At 49.9% G+C, this 16,327-nt stretch overlaps 1 protein-coding gene and 1 pseudogene across 5 annotated transcripts in view; both read right to left on the bottom strand.

Annotated features, from left to right (window-relative positions):
* Positions 1 to 16,327, bottom strand: part of TBC1D8 (TBC1 domain family member 8) — a 123,148-nt gene that overhangs the window by 37,281 nt on the left and 69,540 nt on the right. For 4 of the 5 annotated variants that reach the window (XM_036262761.1, XM_036262763.1, XM_036262765.1 and 1 more), the window contains 3 exons: positions 12,425 to 12,543; positions 10,528 to 10,756; positions 7,052 to 7,292 (listed from right to left, as the gene is read on the bottom strand). In XM_036262761.1, coding sequence (XP_036118654.1) covers positions 7,052 to 7,292; positions 10,528 to 10,756; positions 12,425 to 12,543 — 589 coding nt within the window. The remainder of the gene's footprint in view (positions 1 to 7,051; positions 7,293 to 10,527; positions 10,757 to 12,424; positions 12,544 to 16,327) is intronic. The other variant, XM_036262762.1, reaches the window with a different exon arrangement.
* Positions 1,287 to 6,927, bottom strand: LOC118631103 (annotated as a pseudogene).

Below are 16,327 nucleotides of genomic sequence, written 5' to 3'. Positions count from 1 at the left end.
GACGGTGAATTGTACAGTGTCCAAATTATAACTCAAAAAGGCTGAGCGGTACGTGATCTCAGGCCTGTAAGCCATGGCAGAAGCCCCCCTCTGAGGATGGAAACCAGCCCAGCGGCCCAACAATAGCGAATGCCCACTGTGCACACCCCTGGTGGGCCCAGACCGCAGCCACGGCCTGGGCACAGCCAGGGGAGGTGCCGCAGGTCACCCTGCCTGGCACTGCCATCTGTGAGCCGCAACCAGGCTGAGAACACATGTGGGGCTCAGAATCTGGAGCAATAACCCTCAAGTTTGCTGTTGAGCTGAAGTTAATATGGACAATCATGCACAACTACTCTTCAGAAAATTCTAGACTATATATACACATTTTAAAAATTCAGGTTTAACTCCTAAGACCTCAGACCCAAAGTATAAAGGGGCGTGTACTTTTCTTATTTCTCCACAAACCCAGAATTAGGGTTCTACCTCTCAGATTAGTTGAAGATGTGCCAAAAACAGATCCCCTCTCTCTTCGCCTTGACCTGCTGAGGATGGGCAGGCCGGCACACTGGCCCTCGTGTTCCTCACTCTGCAGGCCTGCTGTGTGCCAGAGGCCTAACGCTGCTTTGAGGCCGAGTGCCCCCCCCCCGGGCCGTGTGGCAGGCCGGCACAGGGTGCGAGGGTTTCCATCGGTGCTGGACAGAAAGCCTCCAGCCTCCTTCTTGCCCTTCCACAATAACTTGGTCCCCTGCGGCCAGTCTGCCTCGTAAAGAAACACAGATTTCCACAGGCTCTTGTCCGGCACCCACCACAGACTCGTCCGACGCAGGTGAAGCTCTGGGAAGGATGAGCAAGCAATCTGCAAACAAGGCCAAGGCTGCAGGTGCTTTTCCTAAAGGCCCAAGTCCGCACATAGAACATGGCATTTCTCAACCATGTGTTTACTCCAAACATTTTCCCTACACCCCCCAGGCACTAAGGAAGCAGAGGACAGAGCTGCATGGGACACCTCAGAGCACAGCCGGGGGACCGCGGGGACGGGCCGAGGCTGCCACCCCAGACACAGACGCAGTTCCGAGGTGCCCGCAGTCCCCCATGTCCTTTAGCAACCCGTGCCCGGAGCCCGGACAGACCAGGCCCTCGCACTGTCAGAAAGCTCTCCCTCCGAGGGCAGGTCGTGCCTTCGCCCCCACCCGCCACCCGGCTCAGAGCAGCCAGGCAGCTGCGGGGCAGGAGCACGCCCCTGCGCGGTGGCTGCTCAGGACGGCCGAGCCCCGGTGCCTCCACTGGTCCACGAGGGCTCTGTGCTAGGATCGGACACGAAGTCGACCAAAGACCCCTGGGGCTTGGGCATTCTTAGTGGGGGCAGAACAGCAGGCAAGGGGGCAAAGCTGGCGGACAAGAAGCCACAGGGGAGTGAAGTGTGAGCCAGGCAGCTGCGGGGTAGGTAAGCAGTCACTGCTGCGGACATCAGCCCCTGGCCACTGTCTGCCCTCAGGTGCGGGACTGTCCTGAGGACTGCCCACCGACCACCTGTGGGGATGGTTTTCCTCCAGCACCTTCACCCATCCAAACAGACTTTAGTGAAGGTATCACTTCATTTCCCCTAGTGAAGCCTCTTCACTATCCACCCAAAAAACTAGCTGGTTACACGTGTCTCATCCCCTCATTCACAACTTCAGAAGTGAGATTTCCTGTTTGAAAATGTCAGAGCCAATGCATTTATTCCCTCCCTCCTTCCGCTCCCTCCAGGAGCCTGCTGCCCTCCTGGGTTCTCCGTGACCACACACTGGAGACCCGGGCCAGGCCCTCCTCTGTGAAGCAGGGGGCTGGGCCAGTGACCCCAGGTACTGCCAGCTCTAGCCTGTGTGACAGGTTCAGTCCTGTGTGATGCTGGGTGACAAGGCACCTCCCACCCTCCCTGCCCCTGGGCAGCAAGCACGGTGGCCATCACGACAACCCATGACCACCAGCCTCCTGACCCCAGGGGCACCTTCCTACAGCCAGTATCCGGGAAGGGAAGAGCAAATATATCAACAGAAGGGAGCCGGAGAACCATTCCAACACTTCTGACCTCGCCCTTCACACGGAGAGACTGCTTTCCTAAACTCTAAAACCTGGGTTCTCTTGGCAGGATGTCAAGTTAACTGAGTCATTACCTGTTTACAGCCACAGGCCTGGGTCTCCGTGACAGCAAGCTACAAGTGAAAGCTGGTAGGGACGGGACGCCCCGCTCGGCGCCCGGCCCCGCCCGCGGCAGCCTCGGAGGTGGGCAGCGCCATCAGCAGCCACCACCAGAGCCCATTTCGATCTTTTCTCTCTCCCCCACTTTTTCCTTCTTTCTTCTTCTTTTTTTTTTATTGTTTCAAATTATTATACATTATGGTGGCACAGTTTGAGGCAGTTAAACACAACTGGTTTTCAAATTTTCTTTGAATATTTTCTTGATTACTACAAGCAAGTGACCATGAGATTTTTTGAAATTTTTAAAAGAAGCTCAGTGCGTGGCACACGCTGCCTTTCGCCAGTAAAGTGGGCTACCGACCGCGTGTGCAATGCCACCCCAGTGAGACAAGTGTCCGGAACTGTGACGTGGGCGGCTCAGCCCCTCGTCACGGGAGCCCAGGTGCGGTGCCCTGAGCCGCACGGCGACACAGGCAGGAGCAGGTGGAAGCAGCCCCTCAGCACGGGATCCCTCAGCCCCGCCCCACACGGAGCCCCCGGGGTGGACCCTGCGACAGGAAGGCGGGGCTGCAGCCTACTTTTTTATGGACTTGGAACAAATGACTTGAATTCACTGTTTTAATAAAATTACACATAGTGGGTGAAACTTAAAATCCAGCTTGAACAAGCCAAAGTTCCAATTTAACAAACAAAATTGTCCAGATCTGGATAACTACATGCTTATTAAAAGGTCCACCTGAAACCCCCCCATCATCAATTTCTCCCTTGAAAAGGAAGGAGAATATTTGTGAAGTCAAGAAAATTGTACCTGCATGTATGTGGTAAAAAAGATTCCTTATATTAAAAAAACTCAGCCCTGGCCAGAGTGGCTCAGAGGTTAGGGCATGGCCCTTGCACCCGAGGGTCATGGATTCAGTCTGGTCAAGGACATGTACCTGAGCTGCAGGTTCAATCCCCAGCCCTGACTGGGGTGCATGTTGGAGGGAACCAATCAATGTCTCTCTCACATCAGTGTCTCTGTCTCTCTCTCCCTCTCTGCCTCTCCCTCCCTCCCACTCGCTCTAAAAATCAATGGGAAAAATATCCTCTGGTGAAGATTAACAAAAATAAAAAAATGTAAAGCATTACTGAAAAAATTATTATAGTTTAACAAATTCTAAAATGCCAACGAAGAGTCGACTCCACGTTGCAGAAAACAGGCAGCAAACGGTGACCTCCCGCAACAGGAAGTGGGAGGCTGCCAGGCCACGCCACGCGACCCTGGGGGACAGGAAGTGGGAGGCTGCCAGGCCACGCCACGCGACCCTGGGGGACAGGAAGTGGGAGGCTGCAAGGCCACGCCACGCGACCCTGGGGGACAGGAAGTGGGAGGCTGCCAGGCCACGCCACGCGACCCTGGGGGACAGTAAGTGGGAGGCTGCAAGGCCACGCCACGCGACCCTGGAGGAGTGAACATTCTCACCAAAGAAGACTTGGAAGAGAAGAGAAGCCAGGAGGCCACGGAACGGCAGGCCCAGAGGCACCACAGTGAAGCACCCTCATGCACTCTCAGACACACATGCACAAATGAATGCAGAGCTGAAAATATCGCGATGCCATGTCTCAAACCTCTGCAGGATGTGAGGGCCACTCAGGTTATCCAATATTTTCTGAACAAAAAAATCTTTGATTTTGCATGTAGAGAATAAGAGAAAACATTAGCATAAAAAAGAAAAGAAATGGACTTAGGATCAACATTATGCAAAAAGAAAGCAAAAGCACAAATACCAGCCTACTCACAGGAAAATGTTCAGTGTTTATACTGATGCATAATGAGTGCTCATCATCAAATCCAAGTGTGCAGTAAAAAAGTCAGCTTAACAAAACTCCAGTGTTTCAAAGAAACCACTTGTTTAAATGCACGTACGTGAAGAATATTCAGTCATATCATCAAATAAAGGTAGCACTGTCAGATGAAGGAAGATCATCACCCAGGCTCTGGGACCTCCACGTGCTGCACTCAAGCTCAACGGCTCTGCTTCTGTCTTGTTTCTCCTCCTGGGCAGTGCAGACTGCAGGCTGCTCATCAAACACCTTTGACTCCGGGGCTTTAAGCCACCCGCGAAAGTTCGTCCTGTTGCCCGTTCAGGAGCTTTTCTCCATGCAGTGGCCTCCTGCTGCTTGAAGCACCTGTCTCCCTCATCAGCAGGGCCCAGACTTGAAAGTACCTTCCTGGAGACTTTGCTCCCATCTCTAACTGTTGGCTCATATTCTGCTAAAAAGTCTTACTGGATGCCCAGCCCATGTGGCTCAGTGGACTGAGCGTCGCCTCATGGACTGTGAGGTCCGGGTTCGATTCCTGACCAGGCACGTACCTGGGCTGCCGGCTCCGATCCCCAGTGGGGGCGTGCAGAAGGCGGTGTTCAATGTTTCTTTCTCTCTTCTCCCTCTCCCTTCCTCTCTCTCTAAAAAATCAATGAAAACATATTTTTTTAAAAATAGTCTTATTGAAATGGATTCACCTTTGACCAGTGAATCACCCATTATTTCATATTTAGCAATTATTTCTGTTTCTGTTGTGGTACTGGGTTCAATTCCTATAATCTCTTTTTTGATCAGCTATAACTCCAAATGTTGGGCTTTTATTTTTACTAATAAGAAGTAAATTTTTCCAACAATCACTTCCTTTCAATGATACTCTGATTTATTTATTCAAACAATCTTCCACACCCTCTTCCAACCCTGACAGTTAACATCAGAGCAGGCAGAAAGCTGGTGAACAAGATCACATTCCCTTAACAAGTCTTCTCACTGTCACATTAAGAAAATGCCTGAAGCAGACACTGACCTGATGTGGCTTTTCAACTTGCGTAAATTCAAAATCAGCTTCTGCTCTGGTCAGTCCCCAGGCAAGGCTAGTTCTTTCCCTAGTTCTACAAATCTCAAGTATCACTCTTGTGTTTGAAAAGTTCAATCTGACCTATGAATTCAATTCTAATTCCTTTCCAGGTTGCTTAAAGGCTAGGTTTACCCTTCCTGAAACAGACTTCCCATTACAGAGAAGACAGTGTGTTTCTACTTTGCCATTTGCAGTTTTCACTTCTGCCCCTCTCCTGGCTGCCCCGTCACGAAGGACAACATCAGCCTCACAAATGAGACCAAAGAGCTGCCAAGAAAACTTACTGTGGGTGCCAAGCCGCCACCCCTACCCCGCAGGAGCCTCCCCCACTTTCCAATAGTTCCTCGTGTAGAACGGTGGGGGCAGCCTTGTAAAATTCACCTGATTATGAAAACTGCCAACATGGATGAATTTTCTTCCCAAGTGGACAGTTTTACCGAAAGGGGCGTTAAGTGCTCCAGGCCTGGGAGCCGCCTGCGTCTCCCCATGAAAACCGAACACTCGGCTGTTCTGAGACCACCAATCACAAAGAAACTTCCCCGAACATCCAGGGAAGACAATACATGTGTTGAAGGAACAAAAGAAATGTTAAAATAGATGAATAATAAAACTCTTTTTACTTGATGTTAGAGAGGGAGGAAGGGAGCAGACAGAGAAACATCGAGCGCTTGCCTCCCCACGGGCCGGGACCAGGGATTGAACCTGGAACCTAGGTATGAGCCCTGACCCAGAACTGAACCCGCAACCTTTGGTTCACGGATGATGTTCCCACCAAATGCACCACACTGGCCAGGGCAGAAAAACAGAGGTTCCTGGAAAAGCAAGCAGACGCCCATGTGACAGCAACCCACCTCCAGGCGCAGCCCCTCGGCCCAGCAGCACTGTTCACAAGGCACAGATGAATGAATGGTGCGCAGTGTAACACTTACATGCAACACAATGATTATCCACTCAGAGAGCTAGGAAGCTATGACATGCTACACAGGATGAGCCTTTGCGGATGCTACACTCGGTGAAATAAGCCAGTCACAAGACAAACACTGAGTGATTCCACTTATAGTCAAATTCATAGCAACAGAAAGTAATGTTGGTTCCCAGGGCCTGGGGGGTGGGGGATGGGAGATGTTCTTGAACGGGCAGTTTCAGCTTTGCAAGATGAAGCGAGTCCTGGAGACAGCGCTGTGATGGGTACACAATAGGAATGGACTGAACACATCTAAACCGTACCTTAAAATGATTAACATGGTGAATTTTATGTTACATATATTTTACCACAATAAAAAAAATGTAATGACTACTAACATCCAAATAGCAGTGCTGATTCTGCAAGTACATAAAGCATCCGCCCAGGTCAGTACTTTATAGGTTCACTTGCTCCCCAGGGCACCTTCGCCGCGGCTCACCTTGCGCCACTGCAGGAGAGCCGGGGGGCCACAAGCAGAAATCACAGCGAAGTCTAACAACACTTTCTGAATTTTAGATAAAAAAGCCGAACTTCTTTAATGTGACAAATAACTCAAGCAGCTGCCTCACAAGTGTTGATGATTAGTATCAATTTGGGACAAAGAATAAATATGTTAACTGACACCCTTAGTAAGACACATTTCTAACGACAAAGCGGTGCCGAAATAAATCCAGCTGTCCTGAAAATGTTTTCTACCAGATAATTCACTATGAAAATACAAATTTTCTAATATTCACTAATAAAGCCCAATGCTGAATAGAATTCTATCCTAAGCCTACTATATTACATTTTCTAGAAGTATTTTTTAAATAAAAATCAATTTTGAAATAACATCTGAAAAAAGAAGGAATAGGAGCCAGAAGTCAAAGTCTACAGCACAAAGTAATAAATGACAGTCACTGCCAATCACTGTGTCTGCCATGATCAACCACAGGGGACAGCCTGGGTCCTGCATCCGGAGCAGCACAGGCACAAAGCACCCGTCAAGGAAGGCAGCACACGGGCTCGGTCTGCGGGGCGAGGCACCTGGGACCGGAAGCCCTTACCTCTTGGTGATCTGGCTTGGTGCCTGCAGGTCCGGGTCCAGGTCGAAGCCCTCGTTATCCAGCAGCCTTCGCAGGGTCACGTCCGCCAGCTGCTCCATGACTTTAAACACCTCCTCAAGGTTCAGGAACATGGAGAAGTCCCGCACCTTACTATGTGTAGTGATTCGGATAGTAGCCGTCAGAAAGACATTGGATGTTTTTTCTAACTTCTGGATATCAACCCAAGGGACTACAAGTTTAACTAGAAGGAAAAAAAGAGCAAATACATATTTTACCCCAAACCTGTGTGCACCACAACAGCCCGGGGCTTTCCTCGCACTGAGATGCAGCCGCCTCTGGAACAGCAGGAAAGAACAGCACAGAGCTGCGGCTAGAGCCCAGCTCACGTCCGAACGGTTTTCTTTAAGGTTTAAGTGAAACTTCCCAAGTTGTTAGCTACTGCATATGTACAAGGAGCATCATTCTGAAATACCAAGTTAACAACGTGAAGATTTTCCCGAGTATTTAAAGTTTTGCAAAAATACACAGAAATGTATCAATCCACATAAACGCTAGTTTCAAAAGCAGACACTAAATAAGCTATAAAACAAAGTGCAAAAGAGAAATAGGCTTAACACTTAGACCATGTCGAATAACAATTGCTATAGGCCAGAAGGCAGGGTGCAAGTAGTTTTGATGGAACTCTTTTTAAAGTAATGCAGTGCCAGCAGCTCACTTTATAAACAAGTGTCCTAGTCTCAGAAATGTTTCCAACACACTGGCAGCGAGGCTGGGTGCCGATGCAGAGGGAAAGACACCTGCAACAACTTCAAATAACAGATGTTACCAAATATTGGGAATCATTCATTTTTCCCAAATTCTATCATCCTAACAAAATTAGGTTTAGTAACAATGATTGCTAAGTGTTGGAAAATAACTCCTTTTCCTTTTCAAATAAAGAAGGGGATGATTAAGTGTTTTCCTTTCTACCATTTCTTTCCATTTATTTTGCAAGAATGTCTTCGGTGCATTCATAATATTAAAAAGACACGTTTCGCCCTGGCCGGTTTGGCTCAGCGGTTAGAGCGTCGGCCTGCAGTCTGGAGAGACCCGGGTTCGGTTCCTGCTAAGGGCACGTACCTCGGTTGCAGTTTGTCCCTGGCCCCGGTTGGGTCGTGTGGGTAGCGACCACTCGATGTGTCCCTTTCACATCGATGTTTCTCTCTCTCTCTCTCCCTCCCGCTCTATCTGAACAAAAACAAAAAAAAATGTCCTCGGGTGAGGATAAAAAAAAAAAAGACACGTTTCTACGTTAGCCTAGAGCAGCAAATATCAACATTTTTCATCACATAGCACGCAAACTAATTACTAAAATTTTGTGGCACACCAAAAAAATATATTCTTTGCCAATCTGACCAAAAAAATAGTATAATTTTGATTCATTCACCCTAGGCGGCTAGTGTATTGGCTGTTGACCAGTCATTTTTTTACTTAACAATCTAAGGGAAAACAGATCAGTGCCCCTGACTAAATAGTCAGCTAATATATATTTTAAAAGTTCTTGTGGCACACCAGTGTGTCTGCCGTGCATACCAGCTGAAAATCACTGGGTTAGAGAATGAGCTGCTTCAGTTCCTTCTTTCTAGTTGCTTTCACATAAAGTCCTTCACACACACTCACACACACATTCCATCCACACTGCCAACTTCCATTCACTAAACGTGCACTTTACACACACACACTCACACTCCATCCACACCAACTTCCATTCATTAAATGTGCACTTTACACACACACACTACACCCACTCCTCTGAGTTCCATTCATTAAGTGTGCACTTTACACACATAATCACATTCACATACACACACCCCATCCACACCACCGACTTCCATTCATTAAATGTGCACTTTACACACACACTCCACCCACATCTCCAAGTTCCATCAAGTGTGCACTTTCCACACACTCACACTCACATCCACCCACACCGACTTCCCTTCTTCAAGTGTGCACTTTCCACACACTCACACACACATCCACCCACACCGACTTCCCTTTGTCAAGTGTGCACTTTCCACACACTCACACTCACATCCACCCACACCGACTTCCCTTTGTCAAGTGTGCACTTTCCACACTCACACACACTCAATCCACCCACACCGACTTCCCTTCGTCAAGTGTGCACTTTCCACACTCACACACACTCACATCCACCCACACCGACTTCCCTTCGTCAAGTGTGCACTTTCCACACTCACACACACATCCACCCACACCGACTTCCCTTCGTCAAGCGCTCTGTGAAAAGCCCTGCCCTCAGGAGCTTTGCTCAAATAGTAAAAACAGACATGGAAACAAGCCACCAGCAACTTGACAGGACCTGAAGTAGAAACACAAACGTGGTTCCAATGGTAAGGGGACAGGGAAGGTCCCTGGAGGTGATAAAAGCTGAGTTAAATTCTGAAGGATGAACAGGAGTTTCCAAACAGAGATAAGAAGGGGAAAGCAGAGGAAAGATCGGTATGATTCTGAGCAGCACTCCAGAAAGAGCAGGGAGGTCACGGTCAGGTCAGAACACACTGCAGGTGGGGGGGGGGGGGGCGCTGTGCGAACAGAGTGTCTGAGCTGGGGCATCAGAACCGAGGCTGGTGGCCCAGGACAAAGAGGGATGACATGTGTGGGAAGCTGGCTACCGCAGAACTCAAGAGGGGCTCCTTCCTTGGGTTCAAGCTGAAATATAAACTGAAATGCAGAAAGAAAAAGAAAATATTTGCATGTGTAAATATGTATAAACACAACATCCATACCACCTTACATGCCACTTGAAACAATATTTGACTCCAAAGGAAGTTTCAATGAGGATAACTTTTTAAAAATGTAATATACTATTGGCATTTGTGGCTTCTCCTTTTCGCCTTAGAATTCCGTTACTAGCACAGGGCCTGTCGGTGGGTAGATGTGCGAATGGGAGTCGCCACCTAGCTCTCAAGTGGGCCCAGGTGAAGCATCGCCTCTAGAAACGACCATCCATCCAGCTCCCCTTCCAGGAGCAGGCGTGACCCTCGAGCTGGGCACGGAGACTGGCCCGGTGTTAAGCAGCAGCAATGCGTTCGACTCCTTCCGAACTCCCAGGTCGTTACAACACCGTATTCAAAGCAATACGTAGTAGTAAGACCTGTCAGTAGCTACATGAAGTGAGCTACACAGAAATGTTTCTTAAGGCAGCAGAAAAATAAACCCTCACAAAATCAGGTCCATTAGTGGTAGTAGTCTATATAATTAAATATAAGTTTCTGCAGAAGTTATTTGGAAATTAGTTAAATATCACCTGTTATCATCTCAGTTACTTATTTAAATCTTCTGTGGTCTGACTCTTCTTGTCAATGACTTATCTCAGGACAGCGCTAAGCACTGCAAGGGCCCCCATGACCTGGGACAGGCCAGGCCCTCCCCCCCCCCCCCCCCCCCCCCCGCAGCGCGGGCTCACTTACGCTCCTTGCCTAGGAAGAAGGAGTAGAAGCAGAGGTGGTTGATGCTGAGGTACAGCCAGCCCTGCCGGGGAACCCTGCCCTTCCAGCAGCAGCACGAGTAGTAGGTGACCAGCTTCTCTGCCTCTGGGAAGTTGAACCTGGCCTCAAACTTGACCAAGGCCTCTCGGAACTTCTCTGGCTCCTCCTCCTGCTCGGCAAGCCGGCTGCTCGTCTCCTCTGCAATCAGAGCCTGACACACAGAAAGACAACAGCCCCTCACTCAGGGAGAAGAGCAAGGAGGCAGGAAGGTACGGGAGAGGGACGGAGTCTTCATTACTCCACAACGCACACAAGGACAGACGAGGACGGCGCGCTGGACTGTGTGTCCACGGCCCGGAAACACGGCCACAGAGGGAGGGGAAGTCGCTAAGGCGCAGAGCTGAGCGCAGGCCTCCTGCGTGGCCTCTGAGCAGCCGGGAGGCCTGGGCGAGCCCCTGACTGCCAAGGCCAGCTCTCAGACAAGCGCTACTTTACCAGCCCTGCCCGCGCTCCCACACAGGGCCAGGACCACTCGCTGCAGGGGAACTCGAGCATCCAAGCTGAAACTACCTGCGGCACCATTCACACTTAGTCTTTAAAAAAACCTCCGCATTAGGCTCGAAATGTGGGGTATAAAGCAAACAGCTCCCTCATACACCCCACCACCATGCATGTATCGTCTTCCAAAGCAGAAAAGGGACATGTTGGCTGAGGTTCCTGAGGTTCTAAATATTCCATAGCAGTTGGAGACACAATGGAGTCAGAGCAGACCAGGCAGCACTAAGAGGAGTCCATCTGACAAACCACACGAACACCTTCACCACCGTTCATTTTCCTGCCATACATTCCCGACAGCCTGCCGCCCCTCGGAACCTGAACCCCTTCCCTCTGTCTCCCAGGTCGGCAAACACACTGTCTCTGCTAGGATGGCACTCAGCCCCGAGCTCTGCCCACCCCTCCAATGGCTCAGCACTGCATCCCCCCACTGTCTGTGTGACCTACGTGTTAGCAAACTGTTTCTCGCTTGTTAATCTAACTTCTGTCCGTTTCATGTCCAGGGACACAGCCCAGAGCCCAGAAAGAGAGAGGAAGTTTTTCCTTCCCTATAGTCCTAAAGCCACAGTACCAAAAATTAATTTCCTTCTTCCAATTAAGAAGAGAAACACTGCCCTGGCCGGTTTGGCTCAGCGGTTAGAATGTCAGCCTGCGGTCCACAGAGACCCGGGTTCGGTTCCCGATAAGGGCATGTACCTTGGTTGCAGTTTGTCCCCGGCCCTGGCTGGGTCGTGCAGGAGGCAGCCACTCGATGTGTCCCTTTCACGTCGATGTTTCTCTCTCTCTCTCTCTCTCTCTCTCCTTCCCACTCTATCTGAACAAAAAATGAAAAAATGTCCTCGAGTGAGGATAAAAGAAAAAACAACAACAAAACTTAATTGGCTTTAATTCCATTCAATCAACATATTTTAAGAATAAATATCCACTTTTAGGCAGAGGAAAGTGCTAGGTCCAACATGATAAAGAGTTACAAGATGTCATAACTGCAAAAATGTTGGGAATAACTAACTTAAAAAGTCAAATAACATTGTTGTTCTGAAAAACAAATTTTAATGTTCTTTTTCCTGAGACAAAAAATGACCTTCACTTTTGTTCAAGATAACAAAAACTTAGGCCTAAGAATAAGGTCTTTTTAAAATTTTAGGTGTATTTTGCCAAACTGAGCAGGGGAAAAGTGGAACTCATTTGGCTTTATTAAGCCAATAAGTTCACTTACAGTGGAGAATATTCTCAGAATAGAATTAACACACTTCAGTGCTCAAAGCTATAAGGAAGTTACCAGAAAGATGAGAAATGCGGAGAAATGTTACGTCAAGACACCTACCTTCACCTTCCCTTTGACAAAGCTGACGACGTCCTCTGCGCTGTCGAAGACGGACAGGGTGTGCAGGAGGTTCTGCTCCAGCCAGTCCCAGTGCTGGTTTATCTCCTCCGGTGTGGCACCTGGTCATGACAGAAAGTCCAGGGTTCAAAGACAAAGCAGGTCTCGGAACATGAATGTGTCTCCCCATCACAGGAGTCCTATGTCTGTGGTAATACAACGTCCTGGTCTCTCTCAGCCTGGCCCACACTGCGCAGCTGACACACGAGGACGGTGCCTCCCCTGAAGCTGTGGTCTCCCCATCACAGCACCGGGGTTCACAAACACCTGCCCCAACGCCACACCAATCAGGTGACCCTCGGGACTGCCCTACATGTGGAACCCCTATGGCCTCCACACAAACGACACAAAGACTTGTCATTATACAGCTATTCGATGGGATGCAGGCCCCGGCAGCACAGTGCCTCTCAACCACCCCACACCCCGTGGGAACGAGGCCCTCAAGAGGAACCTCCGCCGGCACAGGGGCGAGCCTGCTGAGGCTGCTGGCCGAGGGCGCTGCACTTGCCGCAGGCCTGGCTGAGCAGTGTCCAGGTTCACACTCTCGTGCTCCATGTCTCTTACAACACATACATAAAACGTTTCACAGCACATGTCAGAACAAAAACATCACAATGTATATAGTAGTTAATTTCTTTCAAAGGCTATATCAACAACAAATCGCCCTTTTTGAAGCATTATGCAACACTGTTACCAAAAAGCTTAGTTCTTTTCTTTGTTTGCATTCCCTCTCCAGGCGCCTCGTCCTCTCCAAGGCATGAGGGTCACCTGGCACCAGGCCTGTGCCAGCGACAAGTGAAGGGCCCGCACGTCGCAGATGCTGGCCCAGCCCACAGATGCGGAGCAAGCAAGGCCCTGGACAACAAAGGCACATATGTGCTTTGGATACGCTGAGTACAGAACAGTCAACAAGCAGCCAGATTTCCCAAATGCAGAGCAGGAAAGAGTCTAACCTCAAAGAAATGACAGGATACCAGACACACCGCACCGCAGACGCACCTCACCCAGGCGAGCAGCGTGGTGGCCGCCGGGCCACACCACCCGCACCCAGGCCAGCGTCCTGACAAACCTCTCCCTGTGTTGCGGGCACCTTCCCTCTCCGAGAGTATGAACACATGTGCAGATATTATCAATACCCACGCATAAAAAGGCCACAGCACTCACTCTGGGCTTGTGGATTTGAGGTCAGGGAGTGGGAAGAATACCTGTACCAGGACTGTTTTGAACAGGCAGTTTGGGAAGGAGTCAACAGAAGAATCTAAGAATACTTCATAAATGAAAAAGAGTTTAAAACAATGGTATTTGTTTTCTTTTACCCTCCCAAGTTTTCAGCACGGCATCGCCAAAGCAACGTCCTTCGGTCACGGCTAAAGCCAGGCTCCTCCCCCGTGATGGGCAGCTGGGTCCATGGCTCTCCCTCAACGTCTCTGTTCACGGGCTCAGGACTGCCAGGCGCTGGCCCTGGCCCACCTGGAGCCCCGGCTGTCACAAAGTCCCAGGGCTGACGGGCCACTCCTCCCAGTTCTGAGGGCGGAGCCCAGGACTGTGGAACTGGCAGGTCTGGCTCCTGGGAAGGGCCCTTCCCGGCTGCCTTCTCATGTCCTCCTGCCGCACAGAGGGGTCGTTCTCCCCTATGACATCCTCTGCACCGAATGCTCCCAAAGCTCCCAGCTCAATACCACTCGGGGGTTAGAGCTTCGATGTTTGGATTTTATGAGGGTCGCCATTCAGTCCCTAACAACCAGTGACTATACTCAGATATCCATCAACTACCTCCCTTGTCTTGCTCCTCGGGGATCGATGAACCCAGGAAGCAGCCCGTGAGGGTGGGCTATGACCCTCCTGCTCTCTACTGCCTGCCCACCTAGAAGGGCCCCTGTGGTGGCCAGAAACCCATGGCCTTTCAGACTCCTCGTTCCTCTTGGGGGGGAAAGATCACTTGGAAACAAAATCAAACCAAACAATCCCAGCCTCCACCGCAGGGATCTCTTGTCCATCTGAGCTCAGGGCCCCGCCCGCCTGCCCCTCTCAGGGCTGATGCGGCCAGGGCATGTCTGGCTGCCCCGCCTCGTGTCCGTGTCCTCCGATGCCGGTGGTGTAGGTGTCCATCACAAAAAGCAAACAGACCTACACCCGGTGGGTCAGCGACGGCGTCTCCGCGGGCGCCACACTCTCAGAGAGTCTCTGGGTCCTCACAGATGCCAGCAAACTTCCCAGGCTCCCTTTCTAGACTTCATCCTTTATTATCTATCACAATAAAGACAACTGGTCAGAAAAGTCTTTTTAAAAGCAAGGAGAAATGGAAAGAGGAGTGTCTTCACTGGCCTTCAGTCATTTGCTGTATGTTTTCTTGTACTTCTATTCACCAAAATAAAGGATCTGAAGAAATAAGGAAGAACAAGAGGAGGGGAGAGGGGTGAGAACTCACCCCGTGACCTTCCTAGTGCACGGACTCCCTATGTGCGGTGAGGACTGAGTGGGGACATGGGCTCCACTCTTCCCCAAGGGCACACATGGCAGATGAAAGGCAAACCAGTCCTCACCCTCTACCACGGGGACTATCCTGCAGCCCTTCCGCAATAAGTCCTCCCACAGAAACGTTATTAAGTAACATTTACATAACCCTTAGGCCCCATGCTTTGACTCTGTAAACAGCGACTTCCTGCTTGCAAGGAACAAGCTCCTGATGACATGAAGGGGTTTGCATGGATTCTGCTACTGAGCTCTGAGGGCCAGCATGGCCCACTGCTGACAGCTAAGCTCATGTCTCCCTCAACCGATAACCACAAACACCACGAATAAATCATAATCAAGGCCCAACACAGTATACCATGGGAATTAAGACTTATGACATCAAAGAATTAAACAATTATTCTTTTTTTTATCCTCACCCAAGGACATTTTTTGCATTTATCTTTAGATAAAGTGGGAGGGAGAGTGGGGGGAAGAGAGAGAGAAACATCGATGTGAGAGAGACACATCAACTGGCTGCTACCCACACAACCCCAACAGGGGCCGGAGACAAACCAACTGAGGTAGATGCCCTTAGCAGGAACCGAACCCAGGACTCTCTGGTCCACAGGCCAACGCTAAGCCAAACCGGCCAGGGCTAAACTATTATTCTTTTAACAGTTATTCTACTGCCTGGCAAGGTGACTCAGTTGGTTGGAGCATCATTCCATACACCAAAAAGGCTGCAGGCTCACCTGGGCCAGTTTGGCTCTCAGGCTGCAGGGTCGATCCCCAGCCCTGGTTGGGGTTGTGCAGGAGGCAGTCAATCTTTGTGTCTCTCTCACATTGATGCTTCTCCCCCCCCCCCCCCCTCCACTCTATCTAAAATCAATGGAAAAGTATCCTTGGGTGAGGATTAACCAAAAAAAAAAAAGTGTTGCTGGTTCAACTTCTGGTCAGGGCACATACCTAGGTTGTTGGTTTGATCCCTGGTCAGGAAGCATATGGAAGGCAACCAAGCAATGTTTCTCACATCGGTGTTTCTGTCTCTCTGTCTCCCTCCTTTCCTATCTCTAAAAATTAATAAAAACATATCCTCCACATGATTTTTTAAAAAATTCTTCTACCTCCTACCTCATGATAGGGAAAGATAATTCTAAAGCGAAACCAAGCCCACAGAGAGGGAAGGACGAGACACACCCATCAGTGCGCCAGCCAGGCCGCGCGCACTCTGCCTGCTCCCGGCCTGGACGTAAGGCGTGTGCCTCTCCCAGCACAGGTGATCGGTGTGGCGGAACTTTTCCACCTACTGTCTTCTATTTCCTACGAGAGTTGCCAAATGGCAGGGAAATTTTCCAAACCATAATTTCCTCTGCAGGGAAGTCTTATGATGAA

Source organism: Molossus molossus, unplaced genomic scaffold (genome assembly GCF_014108415.1).
Source record: "Molossus molossus isolate mMolMol1 unplaced genomic scaffold, mMolMol1.p scaffold_m16_p_15, whole genome shotgun sequence".
Taxonomy (NCBI): Eukaryota; Metazoa; Chordata; class Mammalia; order Chiroptera; family Molossidae; genus Molossus; species Molossus molossus.
Note: the sequence above shows the minus strand (reverse complement) of the source record. Positions and strands in the feature narration are given on the sequence as shown.